The following is a 21,774-nucleotide window of genomic DNA, read 5'->3' on the forward strand; positions in this document are numbered from 1 at the left end:
GAATCATATCCTGCAAAGCACTCCTACAATTGAATTTCAAGAGTAAAACTGTTAAGAGGATTCTTATTAACTTTCATTTCTCTCAGTTGATCTTAGTGGCTTGAAAGCAGTGCTAGTTTAATACCGCATTGCATCTTTTGACTCAAAACAGCCTGGAATGCTAGGAGCTCAAACAAACAACTGCTATTCCTTCGTAATTCAGATGCATTTGTAGTCCTACCTTTTCCCTCTGTAAGATGGGATCTGAGGAGTCTCCTGAGACAACAGCTGTACACATGCACTCTCATCTACTTGGAAACAGCAAGTCTTAGTTGGTCAATTAGCAGCTTCTGAAGGCTTTATGTTTCTTAATATCTGACCTCTCTCCAAAACCTCCTGAATGCTTACCATGCTGTTTCCCCATATTGCTACTTCAAATGAGTCATTAATTTTAGCCAAATGGAGGTTGCCTGCCAATGAGGTACCACAAAGCTTTTTCCAGTCCATTTGTTGATTACTAAGTCTCTTAGACCCATCCAGGTATCCTGAACCTGGCACATCAAAACTGATGATAGACATTTTAATTTGTGTACATGTCTTAAAGTGCCACCTGCTAGATTCAAGAGATTGGATGAAAATTTCAAATTTCAGTAGCAATGAGAAAAGGCAATTGAATATGTTCTAGCTCTTTTTGTTCTCAAAGCTTAAAAAGATGATTCAGATGCACCCTGGCAGTGCAGTAAAGGGAGGGAAATCAAAATAATTGGAAATCTATTTATTACTTTATTTATATGTTAGGATCCTTTATTCAACTTTGCAGATTTTGCAGCCTCATTCATGGCTTTTTATTTTTATTTTATTTATTTATTGACTTTTGTAGTCATTAAAATCTCATTTTCCAGGTTCTTACTGGAGATCAGCGTCTCCCTCCACTTTCTTTGCTAATTGGACAGCAAGGTATGAGTTCTGCAGGTTTTCTGCAACTGTTGTTTTATGACTGCCTACAGTCAGCCTAATATTTGGGATGTGGAGAACATCAATGATCGGTCTGGTACCCTGGAGAATTTCAGGAAAACCTGCTCCTGATGGTACACTCCTACTTTCAAGTATTATAGTAGTAGCTTGCATCTTCAGTTTGATACTGCACAGTGAAAACTGATAACTAATCTTGGGGAAAAGACTAAAGAACTAGGCCAAATTATCATGACTGTGTTGTTAGTTAAGAGTAGAGTGTTATACACAGCTACAATCACACATTATAAAATTAAATTGTCTGTTTTCGTAAGGAAACTCCAAATTTCATCTACTCTGTTCACAACACAGCCATTGAACTTTTACCTGAAACCTAAAACTAAGCTTAGACTCGTGACAGACAGAAAACAACAGTTTTTATAATATACCACAAGTATGACTCAAGAAAGCTATTTTATCACAAATTTAACCTTGAAAAGAGTAACAATTAATTTTTAATGTTGTTTCTTCTACAGAATAGCTAAGAAATAGATGATTTAGAGATGATAAATTATGAGCTTCTCTATGCTTAACTTTTTGTATTTAGGATGTTTTTGAGACTACAAATGATAGCTATTCAAACATATGATATCAAGTTAAATTTTAGTTAAATTTTGCGTTAGAAATAGCTGAGAGGTTTATGCAGTTGGTCCATGTGACAATATCCAATTTCTGAGGAGTACAAGAAATAATAAAGTTTCTGAATAACTGGTAGTAATTATTCATTTATAAACTTCATATAAACATGAGTGATGGACTATGTAGGAAAAATGTTCTCTGTGGAGACAGAGACCACATCTCTCAGTAATTACCTTTGTAAAACACAACTGTCCACATCAAGAGGAATTTATTTAAGCAAAGGTGACAATCAGAGTTAACGTCTTCAAACCAACATTTTTCAACTTAAACGAATTTTGAAGTACAGTGGGAAAAAAGCTGTCTGAATTTACAAATCTTTGCATATTGTGAGGGTCTCGTCTGTCTTGAAGTTCTTTCAGTGCTCATTGTTGCTGCAAATACAGCATGTTCTTCACAGGCAGTGCACAACTAAGGCCAAGGATCCCACTTAAAGAACAGGCAAAATAGAGACAAATATGCCTGCCTGCCTGCCTGCCTACTAACATATATATATATATATATATATATATTTTTAAGCTTGCATCATCTGAAAAGGAGGACTAAAGGAAGACTGAAATTCCATAGGAGTGAGATTAGCAGGAAACAGGAACAGTTAGACGTCAAATTAGATTTCAAGAAAATAAGGGGCCCCAGACATTAAAACATCATTTTACAGCTCTATTTATCTGGCTTAATAATGTGTTTTCAGTGTGTTTTCTAAAATTTTAAGCTGTTATATTTGCTTTTCACCAGTGACCAACAAACTGAAATGCCAACATTGACTTTACTGAACAATTATGAATTTTGTTTCCTCATTTAGTTAGGACTTCCTTTCACTCTGGATGACATTGCTCTGACAGTTCCTGAACACCTCCATCCAATGCTAGGGAACATTTTAACGAGCTACCTCCTGTCACACTATAAGATCTACCTCCTCCAGTGACACACAATAGCTGACCATGTGTGGATTCACACTGTGCTGAAAGTAAATGGGTTATATTAAGCCATTTTCAGACAGTCAATCTAGCTAATCTGTGCCTTGCAAAGAGCAAGCAGAGAGTCAGTGTAATTTCCACTTGAAGGCAAGGTACTAGTTAAGGGTGGAATCCTTTAACCAACATTGTTTGAGATCCTCTAATGAAACACAGGTGTGTGTTGTTTGTTTTTTTTTTCTCTCAGATGACAACCACATTATTATAATTTTTTTTAAACTCTTACACTCTTAAAATGAATACACAGAGAAAACTACCATGGCAAGATATTTCCTTTTTTTTTTTTTTTTTCTTTTCCTGTGCATGTTTGTGTGTTCTCTACAAAATAGTGATTAAAATAGTAATCTGAATTTTTTTTTTTTTCCTTTTTTTTTTTTTTTTTTTTTTTTTTTTTTTTTTTTTTCCCAAACTCCATCAAACTCTATTCTGCTCTGGTATTTCATGTCAACAGCTATTTTAGAATTTAAGGTATCCATAATAGGACAGAGCTTGTAGGTTTTTGGAAAGAGAGGTGTTTCTCACTTAAGAGCACACTGTGTCTCCAGTCGAATTCTACAACTGTTTCACAAAAACAAATAAACAAAAAGAAATTAATCTACTAGAACCATATTTAAGTGAAACTCTTAAACACATTAAGCATTTAAACCATTGAGACCAAATGTGCTTAATTACTTTGCTCTATTCAAATCATAATGATTATAGTAATTACTGCATGCTCAGTTATATCTTGTGAATGCATGCATTTAATGGCTATTTAATAAATAAACTGATAACATTTGCAAGAGAAAAGGAAATAGAAATAGCTGTAGTGTAGTGAAAATACATTTTACAGTAAAAGGATAAAAAAATAAAATTCTTCCCCACGTAACAAAGTTGGTATAACCATCGGTAACAGTGTATTTTTCCATGCTACTCATCCCTCTATATGTTTAATAATAATTGACAGAAAATATGACCTATGAGATGATTTGGTAATTCTCTGTGGGGTTTTTGCCATCTTTTCAAACATTTTGAACAAATACCTCAAACAGAAAACAGGTAGGCTTCAAAAGCAATGTCTATTCCCACTTTTTGTCTCCTGGTCTGAGCATGAAGTCTTCATAGGCCACAGACTCTCTCTCTATTTTAACTGTGGTTGTTTCCCCCAGTTCAAATGGTTTTCTTCCAGACTAAAATCCAGGAGCACTGAGATCCCACATCTGATGTAGGTATTAGACACATGGAGCTGGAGAACGTGTGAGTTTCAGGTGGTACTTGAGAACTTACCACTTGAATATATATATATATATTTTTCCATGATGGGGGCTTCCCTTTTGGTGGACTTTCAAGACTATCTTCAGCTCCCAAAACTACCTGTTGTTATTACAGATTTGTAGAGCGAGGGAGCTTTGTAGAGGGAAATAGCTTTCAATAGTAAATGTAAGATGTTCTAATTTTAATTCCTCTTTTAAATATTTTTTTCCCAAACTTCTCATATAACTGTATTAGTATAGTGACTTTTCCAGTAACACCACACTAGCATGAATCATCTTTTATTTATTTATTTTCCTGAGCACTCATAAATTAGGTGAACACCATAAGTTATTTTACTGATTTAATAAACTCTTCTCTTTATTCAATCAATGTCATACAAGATTCTGAAGCATATCTAGCTTTGTTCTCACTAGCATACTTTGTTAAAGTCTCATTAATGCATTTTCTTGAATTATGGCAAGTGGCATCAGGAATCAAGAACTTAAATTCACTTACAAGCAGGCTGTTTTAAATATGAATTTTGAAATTGCCAATAAATATTTGTCCATATTTCCTTACTTAGATCTAATCCTTATTAATTTAAATTGGCCAATCTATAAACTATTGCAGCAGTTCTGAATACTGTATTATATAAAAACTTGAAAGCATATATATGTTTGAGGTGTTCCAAGAACAAGTTTCCATAACAAGAAATTATTAAGATTCTTAGTCAGATGTATGGACAATATCAATTTCCTCCGTGTATGTCAGTGTGCAAAAATAGGAAAAATACTGTATTGTTGGAAATATGTTGAAATCTCAGTAGTGTGCAATACATCATGCTTAGAAACTAGATTTATTTGCAAATGTATTGATCCAATTAATTTCAAGTAGGAAAAAATCACAATCAAGAAACAGCCATTGCAAACAACAACAACAAAAAAGACACAGTTATGTTGTCATCTTGATGATTTTCCATAGTATATTTTCACACAAGTATGATTTCAGATCTAAATAAGATAACCATAACACACAGTTACCTATAAACTAAATACACATTTTTTTCCTCTGCTGCATCAGTAATATGAACTTCTCTTGAGTATGTATGGTCTTCTAGCTTTGTTCACATGTAGTTGTCTCTTCAGAATATAGGGATTTTTTCTTTTCATTATTTCCTTTTCTTGGCTTGAGTTCTCTAGATCATAAGCATCTTGCTGAAGTAACTGTAGGATGTCAGAAGACACAGAATGGTATCAGTTTTTTTGGTAATGAAAATTATCAATTTCTACAGAGTTTTATAAGCCCCAAACTCAGACCTAACCTAATATCAGGCTACAGATTTGCTGAATCCTATGGAAGTGATATTTAAACTGTGCTGAAACTAATGAGATCATTGGTTTTGACTAGAGAAAAGCTGATATGCCCTTCTTTGACTAAATTTGACTTAAAGCTTCTTAATGATTGTCACTTTATAATTTAACTAAAAGACCTCCTAAAACACCCACTCCTTGCTGGTTTGAGCTTTTGAGGAATATTTTTTATCTCCAAATTCCTACAGCTAAAAAATCAAAATTTATGATGAGTAAGAAATGAAATAAAGCTAAAATTTTATCAATGAAATATGTTATATAACTGTGTTTGATTTTTACTTGGAGATTTTTTTAAGTGTTTTCTTCAGATTAATTCTTGCTTGATCTGTTAGGATTTCATCAATTTTCTTATAATATTCTTCCATGGTCAAGTACAATCCTACTGATTTTAGATGATTGTGGCTGAAAGGAATTAACTTATAAAAATATTTTTAGACCCACCTCAATATTACCCTAAGCAATCAAACTCTGTTACTCACTTAATTACTAAACACATAAGAGCTCATCTAAATTCTGTTGATATCAATGGAAAAGCTCTTATGGTTTCAACAGACTTTGGAATCAATCCTGGATGAGTAAGATCTTAAGAACTTGTTCCATTGCATAAACTGTTTATTTCAAGCCTGCTCCCTCTGTTTCTATCCCTTCTTTTTCTATTATGCCTTAAACTTTTTTTGTGCTGCTTAACAATGTTCCTAAGATGAGAGAGAAATACCCTTTTTTAATTTCACATGGAGTATGGTTAGGAGTGGTGCTTCCCAACCACCACAAAAAATGATGCAATTGTAATTGCAGGAGCTGTGATTAAGTTACAGGCTATTGCATGTGGTCAATGCTATGGTAGCTCTTTTTCAGCAATAAATATAACAATGGAGTCCTCAGAAAACTGGTTCTCAGAGACTTTGCAGACTTTTGTATGGGCCATCCTAGCTGGTATGAAAGATTAAGAATAAGCAAATACAGAGCTGTGATTCAGCAAGCAAAAGGATATTAGGACTCAGCCAGACTGCCCATGTATCTGTAACAGCTGAAGAAATGTGGTTTTGCTGGAAAGCATGTAGTGATATTACACAAACCAACTTTTAATGTCATATATATCAGTGTAAATGGATTCTGTTAAGTGTTCTTCATGTCATCATTGCACTAAGGTACATATGACAGGTGGACTAAAAACAATCACTATTTAGGATTAGCAGTCTTTAGGTATGGGAGAACAGGAAAGCAGGATTCCCTTGATTCTGGTTTCCTAGCAAGGGGAAGTCCAGAGTACCTGGTAAAATTACATGTATACATGAGCATATATCCATGTATTTTGAATCCATTTTGTCTTAGGGCCTTGAAAGGTTTTACAGAAATTCTGCCTACATTTAGTTATGCCTGAATAAGTTTACTGTAATTTCATGTATGTTGAGCAGATTTTATTTTTGTGCTCTGGTTCACTGCCACATGCTTGTTTGGTTTCCTGGAATGGCTATGAAGAGTGGAGAAATTAATGTAGTTAAGAATACTTCACATATGTGCATGCATCTTTATCCAAAACAGGCATTCAGCTCTTGAAAAACTGCATTAATTCACAATCCTTTCACTAACAGGCATATTAGAGGTATTAGGTATTACAGAATATCAAAAACGTAAGGAAAGTTTAGACAATATAACAGGAGTGATTTAAGCCAAGAACACACAAGGCTTGGAAAGCATAGGGTACGGATTTTAAAAGGTCACTGTGAAGACAAAGGGATCACAAAAGCATAAGAGGCATTGAAACTTGCATTTGTGACATTTTACCTCCCAGTGCTGAAAGGCTCTACTGTGGCAAACTTTCTGGAGTTGATATACTGTCAGCATGGCTTCCAAGCTGAAGCCATCCAGACCAGCAGGGAACTGTCTTCCTGAAATAAGATCCTCTTCATCTGCCTCTACTGTTTCCCCCACTTGGTTGTTCATGTTGTTGACAAGATTGCAGACATTTAACAGGGTCATTTTCCAGTAAGGAAGTTTTGCTCTGTTAATCTGAAAATAAAAATGTCCTCTACTTAATGTATTGCATTTTTTTTTGTTTGTTTCGAGTAATAATGTATGACATTCAAGCGTTTTGGTAGGAACAAGTTTGTTTGAAGTCCTTTTCATCTGCCCAACTTTAATACAGTAATTAGAGAGTGCAGAAATTAGGACAACTCCTTTATTAAAAACACAAAGTCTGTTTCCCCACTGCCTTACCCTCAAGGTAGATATATGCAATGTTAAAGTAAACTGCTACCAAACCAGAATAGTAGCATTTCAAAGTCATTCTACATAGGTGCAAACAAAAACACAGATTGAAATTAATATAATATAATATAAATTCAGAGGTGTAAGTCAGGACAAAGAGTCAGGACCACTGGATAAATTCCCAGTTCCAGATTCCAAGCTGGATGCTTGTGGTTAACTAGAAGCTCCTCCCCAATTCAGAACAAATACCAGTCATTTCAAAATTCCCCAAGAAAAGGACAGAGTCACTGCTTCAGGGCAAGCTGTCTGATGAGGCTGGATCTGATGTTATGGAATTTGTAAGCCCCAGGATTTTGGGACACTGGAGAGTCATGAACATGAGAGATGTAGATGGTCTAGGGACTTGGATAAAGGTGGAACAAAGATAAAATAGAGTTGTGCAAACAAAGTATTCCTGATTTTGTGGCTGGACTGAAAAACTGAGACCAACTGTTTTTGGGTGGTCCGTAACAAAACATTTCAGAGTTACTACAGAAAGACAAAAATAAACAGAAATTTCACCATGGTTTGTGACAATTTTTGCTTAATCCAATACCTTACGTTATTTAGGAGCTATTTATCTTTAAAACCTTTAAAAAATGTATGAGAAAAAAAACATACTTTCTATTAGTATTTTTTTCAAGCAACTGTGGTAGTAGTTTTCTTTAGCTTTGATTATCAATGGAAAAAAAATGAAGTGAAAAAAATAATTCCTACCTCATTCACTGCTCTGTTTTCTTTGCCACTTTCTCACACTAGCAATTATTTCTTACAAGTTGTATTCCTCTTACTGATGGGCATTAGTTTACTACTTACTGAGACTAGTTTCCTTCAGCTGGAACTGGTGACATAGCAATCTTCCATCAAAAGCCAAAGAGTAAACTTCTGTTTATTACTGGCAAGGGTTTCCTTGCTGAGTACATTAGAATTACACTCTACTAATGAACTAAAATGTAGTTTCTTTTCCTGGATGTACCAAATTAAATATGGTTATTTCTTTAATACAGACATTGCCTTTTACTAACCAACAGCATTGAGAGTGTGAATGCAGTTCTTAACCTAGCTGAACATGTGGTAATCACACAACCTGCTGTTTCTTCAAAGCAATTACCTAACAAAGAGGTATTGTATATAAGATTTGTGCATATTTGCTACTGTTTTTTGAGGGAAAAGAAAGAAAATTGAGAGAACTGAACAAGAAACAAGGAAGGCTCTCATCACTAATATCATTAGTTGAAAGAAATGCCCTTTTGTCTTTTATCGTTACTTCAGTATATAGCTGATATATGTGGCAGGTTCAAAACAAACTTAACCTCTTTGCAGAATGCCTAATTTAATTAAGAAAAGTTAAATTAGCAAAAAAAAGCAAGTGTGCACTGCAATTTCAAAATCTTTGGTCTTTTTAAAAATATTTGTGAAATGCAAAACCATGAAGCTTTTCATACTAAATGAGGTGACTTTTCCAATAAAATTATTTCTCTTGGTACATGAAAAAAATATGAACTAGTTAAATTGCAGTGAAGAATTAATTCTAGGGACAGTGCTATGTGAGCAAGTGAGAATTGTAAGTTGAAACCAAGTCCAATGGATGGGACTGGAAAAGAAAAGGGGAAATATGCCTTGAATAATCTTTAATAACTTTTAATCACAAGATTCTGTTTTATGTTACCTTGATGCATGTCTTTGTTTAAAGGAATGCTTCCCTCTATTAGTAAATTACTTAAATTGCAGCCTTCATTAGGTGCAATTGGTCTTAGCTGCTACTTATGAGGTTAGGGGAAAATAGTCTTGCAGTTCTGTCAGCAACCATACTTTGTCAGTCAAAAGAATCTAATTCTCATTAATACCTTGCATATATCACTTCAAAATATTTTTTACTTGAGTACAATGCTTCTGACTTACACTCCTCTGGACTCACACAATGATACTCTAAAGCATTAATAACTTCATTTTTTTAAAACTGAACATGGAGCTCTCTAGGTCTTGTCCACTCACTGAACAAAGCAGTCATGTTACTTTTCTAATACACTTCACTATTACAGCAAGCATTACAACCACACAGCTTTGTTTTATAGGGTATGGAACATCTCTGAGGTGGGTATTTTGGAGAACAAAAAAAAAAAAAGGCAAAAATAGTTTTAGATGACTGTAACAGAGATGTTCAGGTACAGTTCCAGTGCGTGATCATTTACCACGCAGGTCTAAGCAATACCAACTACAGTTGCTCAAGATATGTTTTGCTATAACACCTCCACAAGAGATCAAAGAACTCATATCTGTCAAGAAGGAACACATTTTTTTGAAGATTAACTTGAAAAAAAAATAATCTGGGAAGGATCTGATTGAACAAAAGAGACTGCTGGATGAATCAGTATTTAAAAATTATTAATGCTAAAAAATTCATGAAGTGAATATTATATACACATTTTCATTGTTGAACATGCATCTGAAATATGACTCAGATATCTGGTTTCCCACACCTTTTTACATCTTGAGAAGTTAAAAGAGAAGTTAAAATTGACTAACAAACTGAAATGAACTTAAGAATATTTTCTTCTTGACAACAGTCTTTTCCTATGAAAAACCACAGAGAATCTCAAGTTATAATACATCTGATATATTTTTCTTTCAATTACTGGTTGAATGATGACCTAATCCAACTTATTTAATATAACTTATTGTTGCTGTTTTGTAATTAATACCTTCCAAATGTTAATAATAAAAAAGTTTAATTCTCTGTTTTTTTTTACCTTTTGTTTGTATATTCTTGCCTTCATCTAGTGAAAGGAGGTGAAAACAGATTCATAACCAAAGATTTAAGACACTAAAAATATAGGTAAAAACTTGGACTTAGCTTACAGAATTCTTGAAGTATTATAAGGCAGAAAACGGAAGGCTTTTTCTGGTGCTTTTTCATAGAATCATAGGATCATAGACTGGTTTGGGTTGGAAGGGACCTTAAAGATCATCAAGTTCCAACCCCCTGTCATGGGCTTCCATCAGACCAGGTTACCCAACCTGTCCTTGAGCATTTCCAGGGTTGGGGCATCCACAGCTTCTTCAGGTAACCTGTTCCAATGCCTCGCCACGCTCTGAGTAAAAGGTAATATCTAATCTAAACCTACCTTATTTTAGTTTAAAAACATTACCCCTTGTCCCATCACTACACTCCCTGACAAAGAGTCCCTCTCCCGCTTTCCTGAAGGCTCTCTTTAAGTACTGAAAGGCTGCCTTCTCTTCTCCAGGGAGGCCTTATAGCAGCCTTCTTTTTCTGGTATACATCCTTGTTGTTAGTTTTGTTTCATGAATTCCTCTACATAGAGTAAAGCAGGGATTTCTCATTTTTCATCAACGTTAATGAAAGAGAGTGTGCAGATATCTCAGCATGCTGCTGAAGTGATGCAAAAGTATCAGTAATATAAACCATATTGGCTCAACAGGTCTGCACTGTTTAAATAGGTGCTTCAAGGGTTCCTCTTCAGAATAGTAGTTGAATTTTGTTCAGAATGTATAAAAAGAAATTGTAATAAAGATGTTCTCTTTCTTTAAGTAGACAAGTTATTGAGTTCCGTTACAGCCAAAGTTCTTCCATGATATACATTAATGCCTTTAAATGTAATGACTTGTAAGCAATGGCTGAGTCAGGAAGTCATCAACTCCTAGGCAGCTGTATCCTCATCTGCCTCTGACAAACAGGTTAAACTTCCTGGCATATACTGTCAGGAATAGGCATCCAAGAACAGTAAGAAACTCAGAGGGTCCAAGATTTCACAAAATTAATGTAAGTGGGGATCACAACATTATATTTTAGTGATAAGTTATTCAAAGAAATGCTTTTCTTCCTTTCTTTTTATTGAACTGATATCATCTCAATCTTGAGTTCAGGACATTCTTCATGTAAATGGTGGTTTCATCTGAACATTTAGGGAGGAGGAATAGAGCTATCTTTCACACACACAAAAAAAAAAAAAAAGTAATTTCATACCTGTGACACCACAGGTTGTATAGTCTTACTAAATCTTGCCAAGGGCTCTTTGGATTTTATCTTAGAAAATAAATAAATCATTTTAGGGACTTGTTTGATCCCTTTATTTTCTTTGAGGTGTAACAGCAGAGGAAGACAAACTGTATTAAATGTTGAAGACAGTTCAAAATAAGCATGTATGTACTTCCTTTTTTTAAAAAAAAATGTTGTAGAGGTATTTAGCATATGGATGAATGTCCAAAAAGGCCAGCAGACACCGGACAGTCTGCAAAGTCAAAACCATGTGGTAAAAAGCTTATTTCCATATTTTCAGACTGACTGTTAGTCTTAATACCATACTTCACAAGTACCAACTTAGGAAGAACTTTTCTGTGAAATCCTCGAACTATAAATGCTAATCCACTTTACTGCATTTTCAGATCTGAGTTTTCATAAACACTTTTTAAAAAATATTTATTGTTATTTTCCCCTCCATGTTAGTGCTGAGAACCATTAAGTCTATTTAAGTTGACTGAATTTCCCTTGCTGTTGCTAACCAAGTCAATATCCAAGATGATTAATACAATTCAATAGTAATTGCCCTCAACTGGAACTTGATCTCAAGCAAAAAACAGGTCAGTTATCATATATACCATCATAAAATTTGTCTTTCATATTAGAATCATACTTCTGTTGTAGACCAAAAACTAGCAGAAGCCAACAGGAAAAATATATATTTGTCATTTTACTATTGAATGGAATGGTGGTCTATCCCTTGTACAAGTTTTATATGCATTTTAGTGGTTCTGTCATGCCTTACTTTGATGTCAAAGGACAATACATATTAAATAAATTAGTTTTAAATGGTGTAATCTAGAATTAAAATGATGTCTCTGCCATATGTCTACTGTTCCTGTCTACTTCAGGTGTCACTTGTCTTATGTTATATATACCATGAGGAGATCAAATAGCAAACTACATGATGTAAAACAACATGTAATAGTGTATAACATATATCTTCATATTATAAACTGGTGTACTATATTTGGGCATTTTTAGTTACTTGAGATTGTACTCTATGCTGAGAGAGAAGAGAACATGGAAGTGAAAGTCAGGATTCAACTACAACCAGTAACAGAAATACCAACAACTGCAGGGTTTTCTCCCAGGACACACTATGGTTTGGTACACAGAGAAAGAACTATTTTTGTCAGCCTCCTACATTTAAATTTGTCTCTGAAAAATAATCTGTATTAAATCTTCCTTTACCTTAGAGAAGCAAGTGACAAACAGGTTTGTTTGGAATCTACCATGCCAGTAAAGAATGTGAGAACCTAAGAATTGCTAGACCAGATCAGAACAATGTATTTTCTAGCCTCATTTCTCATCCTAGCATATTCAAAGACTACTGTGAAAAATCTCACACATAACCAAATACAGTAAAGTAAAAAAAAAAAAAAAAAAAAAAAGCAGGCTTTGTCCTTAACATTCAACTAGTCATTAGCTTATGAATCCTTATTTGAAAATTTTCATGAAAATCTCATTTTATTTTCCACTGAAATCAAGCTGCACTTGAACTTCATGATTGTTCCTCTTGTTTCGAGTTGAATCACTCAACCTTAAGCCTGTAACACTCATTTCAGAGTTTGTTCTCCAATATGTTGCTGAAGAAATATTAGACATCTATATTTTTTAAATCATTTATGGAAAGTAAGAGTGTTGCAAAAGTGCTTGTCTATCAGCCCATTCAATACATATGTGCAACACTTGCTGCTTCATTTAGGTCAGTATGATCTTGGAACAGAACTTTTTTTCTATTTGTATTAAATAACACGTACATCACTCACAGTCTGGCCACTTGTCAAGGAAATGTCATTTACCAGATTAATAGTTTCATAGTCATCTCCCTATGTTCTTGTACTAACACTACGATGAAATTCCTAAACTAAGATCAGCATATGCATTAACAGCTTTTGCTTCATGACTGTCTTAATTTTGTATGCATATAGAAAAAAAGTTCTGCATAAAAAAATCTCACAGATTTGACTAAAGGTTAATTTAGCTTTCAGCAGACATAATCTTATTGGAAACACATTGCCTCTTATAAATTTATGTCTCTACACATAACACACTTTTGACAGTTTAATCAAAGTTACAGCGCTAAAACTGAGGAACTCTTTTTGTGTCACATCAACACCTTTAAATTTCCTTTGAACTGAGAAAATCTTGCACCAAAGTGATGTCTAGCACTAAACTTTTAGGTTTAGACCATAGGTTATTACTTTGCATAAAGACCTCTAGGTTTGTAATGAGAATTCATTTGCTCCCTACCCATCAAGTAAAAGAGGAAAAATAATTACCTTTGATGTATACATATTGGTCAATAAATCTGCTTCTAATGCTTTCATTTCCTCTTCTGAATCTGGGAATAAATCAGTAACACATGTTTATTATTTCATTATAAATCACAGATATCTGAATTCAGCAAACAGTATTTAGATATTTCAATTAGTTTTGGAAGGAAAAAAAAAATGTAAGAAAAGTACAGCAAAGTGATCTAAAGGGACTGTTATGAGCCTTTAGGTAATAGTAATACTATTTCAGAATGGATACTCACAACATTTTAAAGCAGGATCAATATTATTGAGGTGAAAATGAAAGGATTTGTTAATTCATTAATCTCAGTTCACTGGTCGACAGTAAACAAAACCTGTGCTATATCTTCATTCAAAATCAGTATGATTTTTACAATCACTATTTGTCACCTCTTCTAACCTTGGAAGATTTTGGATATTTATTTTCAAAGAATATTTTCTTAAGTAGCAAATAAGAATTTAGATCAATGGCAATTGAACTAATTGACAAAATTTAGTCTCAATTATTCCTGGTTAAATTAAGAGTATTTTTACTGATATGAGGGAATTAAGCAAGACAAGCATTTGTGATACAAGCTCCTTTGATAATGCATACTCCAAATGAAAGTATCCTAACCAAAAATCTTAGGATTTTCTTTACTAGTGTAAATGATTTTTAATAGCTCAGTTGGTTTGCAAGACTTGATTTGGTCAAGAGTAAACGTTGCTGTAGAAAGAAAAAACAGTCAAAAACTTTTCTGCTTCTGTGATTCTATAGAACCACAAGGAAGAACTGTCGCCTTGAAAATGAAGCAGCAATCACAGCTCAAATGAGATATATACAGAAATCAAGTGAAACAAATTTCCACATGGTTTTTAGGTTCCACAGAATACTAGCAGTCCTAAGCCAAACAATACAATTACATAGATTTAAAACCAAACTACACAGATATTTATTCCATATTAATATAAACCATACCTCAGTTTTATTAAAACGATACACGTTATCAGCATGTAGTACCCTACCATAGAATCTGTGGATAGATTCTACTTATGCCTGAATTTCAGGGATCATCACCACATTATCTTACTACTGTCTACAGAACATAGGATCGTAAGAAACCTTTTATGTGTGTGTGCTTGTCTGTGATAGATTTCTGCTAGCACAGGCAATCAACTATTACAATACTCTTAAAAACCAATCATGATCAGTCTTTGTAACAAGATCACCCACCCCCCACCACATTTCCTCTTTGGGAAATTCTTCCAAACTATCCAAAGGTTAATCACATTTTTCTGATTTCAAGCTTAATTTATTTCTAATTAAAGTTTTACTCACAGCTCACATATAACCTCCTTCACTATATATACTACCTCTCTATTTTTAATATTTATCCAACTTGTGTGGGTTTTAATAATCACAACCCTTCCTTACTTAAATCTATCTATGGTGACCATCAAACAAATGCAAGTGCCTCTACTTCAGAGTTTCAGACATAAACCATTCCCCTGGAAACACCATAGACACTTTACTGAAAGGCTATGCTCATAGCTATTATACTGTCTCTGATCTACGTAATAGCCATCTGTTCCCTAAGTCATCAGTGACCCTCCTCTGTGTCTGACGTGATCTCAACACAGAATGGCACAAACTAGATCAGAGGTCCTACTACTTAACCACCTTAATGTTTTCCAGTTGCTACGGAAGTAGCTTTCAGACACAATTTTGGATTTTTCTTGTCTTTCATGGCTGAAAAAATTTATTATCTTGTAATAACAGTAAGGTCAGATAGCATAACCAAGTCTTATGTCTCCTCACACATTTTCAACAGCCATGGTTCTGTTAAAAGGAGCTTGTAATAAAAACTTATTTCCTAATCTATTACACTTTGCACAGTAGTACTTCTTCCCATTTTTATTATTCATGTCATCAAAAACTCCTGTGCATTACAACAGTCTTCTTCTGTAGTGATGCTCATATTCACCTTTGTGTTACTAGTTCAATGCATTCATTCATCCTTTCCTTCATTTTGCATTGAAGTTGTTTTCAAAAGTATTGAGTAAGACTGGTCAGTAGTACTGCAGCAACTCACTAGCAACTGCTCTCTAGCCTATTTTACAGCACAACTTACTATCATTGTTACCTAATCTTTTAACAGCTTCACCTGTAGCTGAAGGTCTATACTTGAAGCAAAAGATCACCACAGCTGAATTTCTACTAATGATAGCAGCAGCTCCTGCAGATGGGTGAACAGTACAGTTTGTGACAGCATTGTGATTTGTTGTGTTGTATCAGCTGGGAGCAATAAAATAACTTGCATCTGGTGAGCGCCCTGGCTTTTAAAGGCCATATAGAATAAAAGATTGTTTCCACATTGTCAAGGGTAGAAGACAGATGCAGAAGGGGAAGGCTGCACTGAATAGATAGGTATTAAACATTTTGACAGAGAAAAGAACTTTGGAGGACATCATTTAGGAGATCGTTGCTAGAGTGAAAAATAAAACAAAGATTGGAGGAGGAAAAGGGAGTGTACACAGATAATTCAGGAGTGAAAGAGACAGATGAGGAGTAAAAGCAAAAAAAATCAGACTCTCTGAAAGCAAAGAATAAAAAATCTCATTACATGTTATTGTCCAAATCTACGGAAGATCCACACATTTTGTTGTCTTTTTAATGATTCACTTATAATTGATAGGAAATATACCTTCTGTTCATGTATCTACAATCTATAGAAATAATTACCTTCTGTAGAATGTACTTTCCCCCTGATGGCAGATATTTTCAAAGGTAAATTAAAACTACAGATCATCTTCTTTGTGACATAATTGTCCGTATTAGTAAAAACTGATTTGGCCTTTCCATGCAAACTTCTCTATGACATTTCTCTTAAATATAACTCAAAATTTTCTGCAAGTGAACCATCATGTTAGTTACATATACAATTTCATTTATTTTTGTATGCACCTCTTATAATTTCCACTGACATCTTCAGCTTTAGTGGGCTTATGAATTCTATACTGCCTCACTGAAAATACTATTCATGCCTTTGCTTAAAAAGCTTTAGATATATAGGGAGAAAATAATGAATATTAAGTCCTGTCACTACGATCACCAATTCTCTAAAGCACACAAAACAATAATACTTAAGTTGGGTCAAAATAGAGGTATTAAATGTGTTACATTTTTCTTCTCTAGGGAAATGCAAATTTGTAACTTGCATCCAAAGAGGGGAATTCTGAGTCTTCGTGAATGCTGAAGCACAAAAATAAAGCCATTAGTAAATTTACTCCTTAAATTTTATGGAGTTACAGATTACAGTCATTTGCAAGTTAGAGTGGATTTTAAAGCCTATTCTGCTCCATGTCTGTGGCTGTACACCAGTTTTTGTTTTGTTTTTCTCAAAAGCTGATGACCTAAATGGCACAGCTATGTAATTTCCCAAGTAAGAAGGCAGTTCATTTTTATATACGGCCCTCTTTTTTTGTGTTTCTAAAGTAATTGACCATGGAGAAAAAAAAAAAAAAAAAAAAAAAAAAAAGCACTTACATTTAACTTCCTATTGTGTGATCAGTATCATTGTGACCAGCAGTTTTTGTCATCATTTTGGTACAATTACTAGCTTTTTTTTTTTTCCCCCTCCAGAATCCTAAAATTAGCTACTAAAAAGTGACTACAATGCATATGTAGTCATGTTGACTTGGACTATGGGAGATATTCGTACAAATACAGTATATGTGATAGTTTGGAAATACATTGTATTCAGCAAACCTCAAATGAGGCAGCATAATTAAGTGGATAGTCTACACCGATGTGTGTTTCCTCAACGACTACTCTACACTAACAACCACGGCAGTGATGCTGTGGGGCTTACAAGAAGGGAGAAAGTTAGGAGAGTGACAGAAAATACGATGCTGGCCAGAGCCTGTTACCGGGGCAGCTCCTTGGCGCCTGAAGCTCATCCACCTCGTTGCATCCGGTCCCGCTGGAGGGGGCAGGAGCGCCTCGGGGCCGGCTGCTGCCGGGGGCCAGGGAGGCTCCGTGTGCGGGCGCGGCGGGGCGCAAGCGCTGCGGGGACTTACCTGAGCAGAAGCTGCAGGAGGCCAAGGCCAGCAGCACCACGCACACCAGCTGGGCTCTCATCCTTGCTACGCCACTCTCTAGAAAGTAAAGTCCATAAATCCTGGGGAGAGACGGAGAGAGAGACAGACAGACACAGAGAAAGAGCGGCTCCACGCCCTCGGCAGTGTGCTGGCGGGCGGCCGCAGGCACTAGATGGGGGACCCGGACCCTTCCCCAACTATATAAGCCGCGGGGTGATGTCACGGCGGTGCCGCCATCGCCTCCCTCCTCCTCTTCCTCCTCCTCCTCCCCCTCCTTCCCCCCCGCTTTCTCTGCCCCCTCCCCGCCGCTCCGCGCCCGGCGGTTCTGACGCCAGTGGCCGCCTGACGCACGCGGAGCCCCGCGGGGCGCGCAGCGGGGCGCGCAGCAGCCCCCCCCAAACACCCACGCGCCCAGCGCTGCCCGAGCGGGCTCGTCCCGGCTGCGAGCTGTCCCTTGAGCTCGGAAAGCCCCCAGACACATGCATATGTATATTCACCATTAATGAAAAGAAAAAGTTTCCGCAGTTGCTCGGACACCCGCCCGCGCTGAGCCTCGTGCGGCCGGCGTTTGGTGCGCTGTTTTAGTTCTTTTAGCTTTCCCCGAAGCGAGGGAGGGAACCGCAGCGGACACGGGCAGCAGGAAACATGAATTCCATGTGTGAGCAAGAGAGAAAGATAACGGGAAAGTCACTTGCTACAGCTTTTTCCACATGAAATACGCGTCTCGCCCGACACGGCGAGGCTCGCTATCCCTTCTGAAGAGTAAGCCCACAGCTATCGTTTCAAGAGAGTAAGAGCTCCTACAAGACATATCTTCTACGTTTTACTTTTGTGCTTGAATTTTGGTTCGTTTTTTCTTCTTGAATTTTATAATACTGGTAAGACATCTGAGGATATCTTACCAATATTGTAAAATACTAGAAGGAAGTATTGTAAAATACCAGTATTGTAAAGTACTGATAAGATATCTAAGGAGCTGACTGCCCCCTAAAGCACGCCGGAGACGCAAAGGGCTACGCGGAAGGCGGCGCTGCCGCGGAGCGCTGGCGGCGCTGCCCCGGGAGGGGGCGCCGTGGCAGCGGGCAGCGCCGGGGGGCGCAGGGCGGCTGGCGCAAGGCATCTGTCCTGGGCTGTCCCCCGCACCTCAGCGGCCCGGCAGCTAAACAAGCAAATCCCCACGGAAATCGTCTGAAGTAGAGGGTAGGGCAGGCTAATCTTTAAGGTGTGAGTGTGCAACTGTAAAGCTGAAGATTCGCGTCAGCCTCCATCATGCTACTGCTTTTAGTGTGATTTTTCTCGGATACAGACAAATGCTCCATCTGTTGAATGTGCATAGTACAATGTGGAACATTTTGATCTCTGAATACTTTTAAGGATGGATACACATGCCACACATAGCAGAAACTTTCTCTGGTAGATTTCTGCTAGAGTGAATGTTCTCTGCACTGCAAAAAGCTTCCTTTAAAATACAAAGAACAGTGATGGGTGCTGTTGTCCTACTCTATCCTTTGTGCCTGCCTCTGCCACTGAAAAGATGCTGCAGAAATAGAAAACCTGCAGAAATTTCAAATCCCTGATACATGGAACACCTGACGAGAAAAGTTCAATTAACTGAATTCCTTCTTTCCTGAATAAACTTTTGCAGCAGAGCTAAACTGAAATCTGGAGGTTGTTTTGTTTTATGGTCACATAAATACATAAAAAATACAGCTGAGTGCATTCTAGTAGTATTAGCTGTTTTAAAAGCCCAGACTTTTGCATACTGCTGCGAACACATCTTTCTTCCCTACTAAGATGGGAAAGAGAGGAAATGAGGAAAGGAAAAGGGAAGGAGGGAAGGAAGGAAGGGAAGGAGGAAGGGAGGGAGGAAGGGAGGGAGGAAGGGAGGAAGGGAGGAAGGAAGGGAGAAAGGGAGGAAGGGAGGGAGGAAGGGAGGGAGGAAGGGAGGGAGGAAGGGAGGAAGGGAGGGAAGGGAGGAAGGGAAAAGGGAGTCAAGGTGTATGGGGTATGTTAGTCTGCCAGAATTTCAGCTATAACTCATCTGTGTTAGCACAGAGGTTAGATTAGATGGCCACTCATGCTTCCCTCCAGTCCCATTTTCTATTATTTCCATGATGTAGAAAGACCAATCTGCAGCTGATTTTGCTCTGTGGGTGTTCTGCAGTTGAGAAGGCTCTGTGAATGAGAATCGTATTTCATAGATATTTTCTAGTGCCTACTCTCTGTCACAGATTTCTTCAAAAGTGTAATTGCCCATACTCTTATGTAACTGGAATTTATAGGAATGACGTTTTATTTTTTCTTCCTCAGGAAGAGAGTAATTGCCAGTTTCCCTGCTATTAAAAATGATGACCACCCAATTGTTTTTATTATTATTGTTATTGTTATTATTTATTTATTTTAATCTTGGTATTCTAATATTAATGATTTCAATGGGATGCATGTATAGTATGTTTTGGGCCACAATCTTTTTTATCATTGCTCTGTTTTCACTTGTTTGGTTGCTGTTGGTCATGTTTTTTTTTTTTTTGTTTTTTTTTTTTCCTGAGAAATGTAAAAGCAGAAACTTCACTGTTAAAAATCTTCATTTCTTTCTCACCATATTGAATGTCCTCACATGTTGTCTTCAAATCCCCTGAATCAGGCACAACTGAGTTCAGGCATATATATGTATATTAATTAATTCTTTTCTCTCAGTAGAACTGAACTATCTTCTGTTTCCCAGATCTTCCCTTACTTACTTTTTCTACCTGTTTCCTACATCTATAGCTTCTTCTAATCCTCTGTTTAGATTTGCATATCCTTTAAATAATTAATTCCTTAAATCATCTTGACTTCACCAAGTCATCATTATACCACATTTTCCCAGATGAGAAGGATTTCTCTTGTGAATGTGCCTCAAAAAAAAAAAAAAAAAAAAAAAAAAAAACTTTTATAAGGAAAAAAAAAAAATCTCAACTCTCTTTCTTTCCACCTTTCTTTTTAAATATTTATCTGCTAGAGAAAACATAACTCTTCATTAGTGTCAGTCAGCTTGGGAATCTCAGTTTATCTTTACTTGCCCTCAACATGTGATTTAAACAGCCTGTCCAGGCCCATAAATCATTTCCATTCACAACTGTGAGGCATCTGAAGGTAATGAAACAGTCAGGCAAATGGCAGGTTCATGAAAGCACACATACATAAATCTCTGTTTACCTGACACTGAAACATAAAACTACCATCTCAACATATGGATGCCACCTATCACAAAAGCTATAATCACCAAACTGAAGGAGAAATGCATTCTGCTGATGATCCTGCAATAGAAGGTACTGGAACACAATAAGGAACAGTCAATGTTCTGGTTAGAATTCTTATTCCTTGGGAACAGAAATAAAAGTGAGAATGAATGAAGTGAAATTTAAGCAGTTCAATTTTTGTCACTAAATATATTAATTTGTTTGAGATTTTTTTTTGGGGGGGGGGGGGGGGGGGGGGCTTTTTTTTTTTTTTTTTTTTTTTTTTCCCAAACCTTGTAGTTGTATAAACGTATGTGATGTAGAAGAAGGAGGATTCTGAAGGAAGTCAGCAAAACAATATTTCAAACAGCAAACTGGCTCAAGATGGTCACAATCTCAACCTTGAATTTAGTTGTGATGATTTAAGCTGCTTTGCCCCTACAACAGTTTATCAGCATTTCAGGTTATTAATGCTTGATAGAAAACTGATAACATTAATTTCTGTTATGTCAGCTCAAAAGACAATAAGCTCAAGCAAAGCAGCAGGACAGAAGTGTATTCAAAACACATTTAAACTATAAAGCAGACACTGCAGATGAATTTCTCAGGTATTGTGAGTCCTCAGTGCCTCTTTCTCTGTCTCAAAATATATCTAGGGTGTAATCCTAAAATCCTGGAGACCAG

The 21,774-nt window shown here is 36.3% G+C and overlaps 1 protein-coding gene across 1 annotated transcript; it reads right to left on the minus strand.

Annotated features, from left to right (window-relative positions):
- Positions 1 to 3,888: 3,888 nt before the first annotated feature.
- NTS (neurotensin) lies at positions 3,889 to 18,142 on the minus strand. Its single transcript, XM_035337943.1, has 4 exons — positions 17,849 to 18,142; positions 13,775 to 13,836; positions 6,989 to 7,213; positions 3,889 to 5,056 (listed from the first exon to the last, which is right to left on the minus strand). Exons 1-4 carry the CDS (start codon positions 17,907 to 17,909, stop codon positions 4,910 to 4,912), a joined length of 495 nt encoding a protein of 164 aa, XP_035193834.1. The 5' UTR covers positions 17,910 to 18,142; the 3' UTR covers positions 3,889 to 4,909.
- Between the last annotated feature and the right edge of the window lie 3,632 nt (positions 18,143 to 21,774).

The sequence above is a fragment of the Oxyura jamaicensis genome, chromosome 1 (genome assembly GCF_011077185.1).
Source record: "Oxyura jamaicensis isolate SHBP4307 breed ruddy duck chromosome 1, BPBGC_Ojam_1.0, whole genome shotgun sequence".
Classification (NCBI taxonomy): domain Eukaryota; kingdom Metazoa; phylum Chordata; class Aves; order Anseriformes; family Anatidae; genus Oxyura; species Oxyura jamaicensis.

Coding starts and splice junctions, on each gene's coding strand:
- NTS (XM_035337943.1), bottom strand. CDS start 17,909: ATGAGAGCCCAGCTGGTGTGCGTGGTGCTGCTGGCCTTGGCCTCCTGC. Junction 7,214..13,774: donor CCAATATGTATACATCAAAG/GTAATTATTTTT, acceptor TTTTATTTTCAG/ATTAACAGAGCAAAACTTCC. Junction 5,057..6,988: donor GAGCCTTTCAGCACTGGGAG/GTAAAATGTCAC, acceptor GACATCCTACAG/TTACTTCAGCAAGATGCTTA.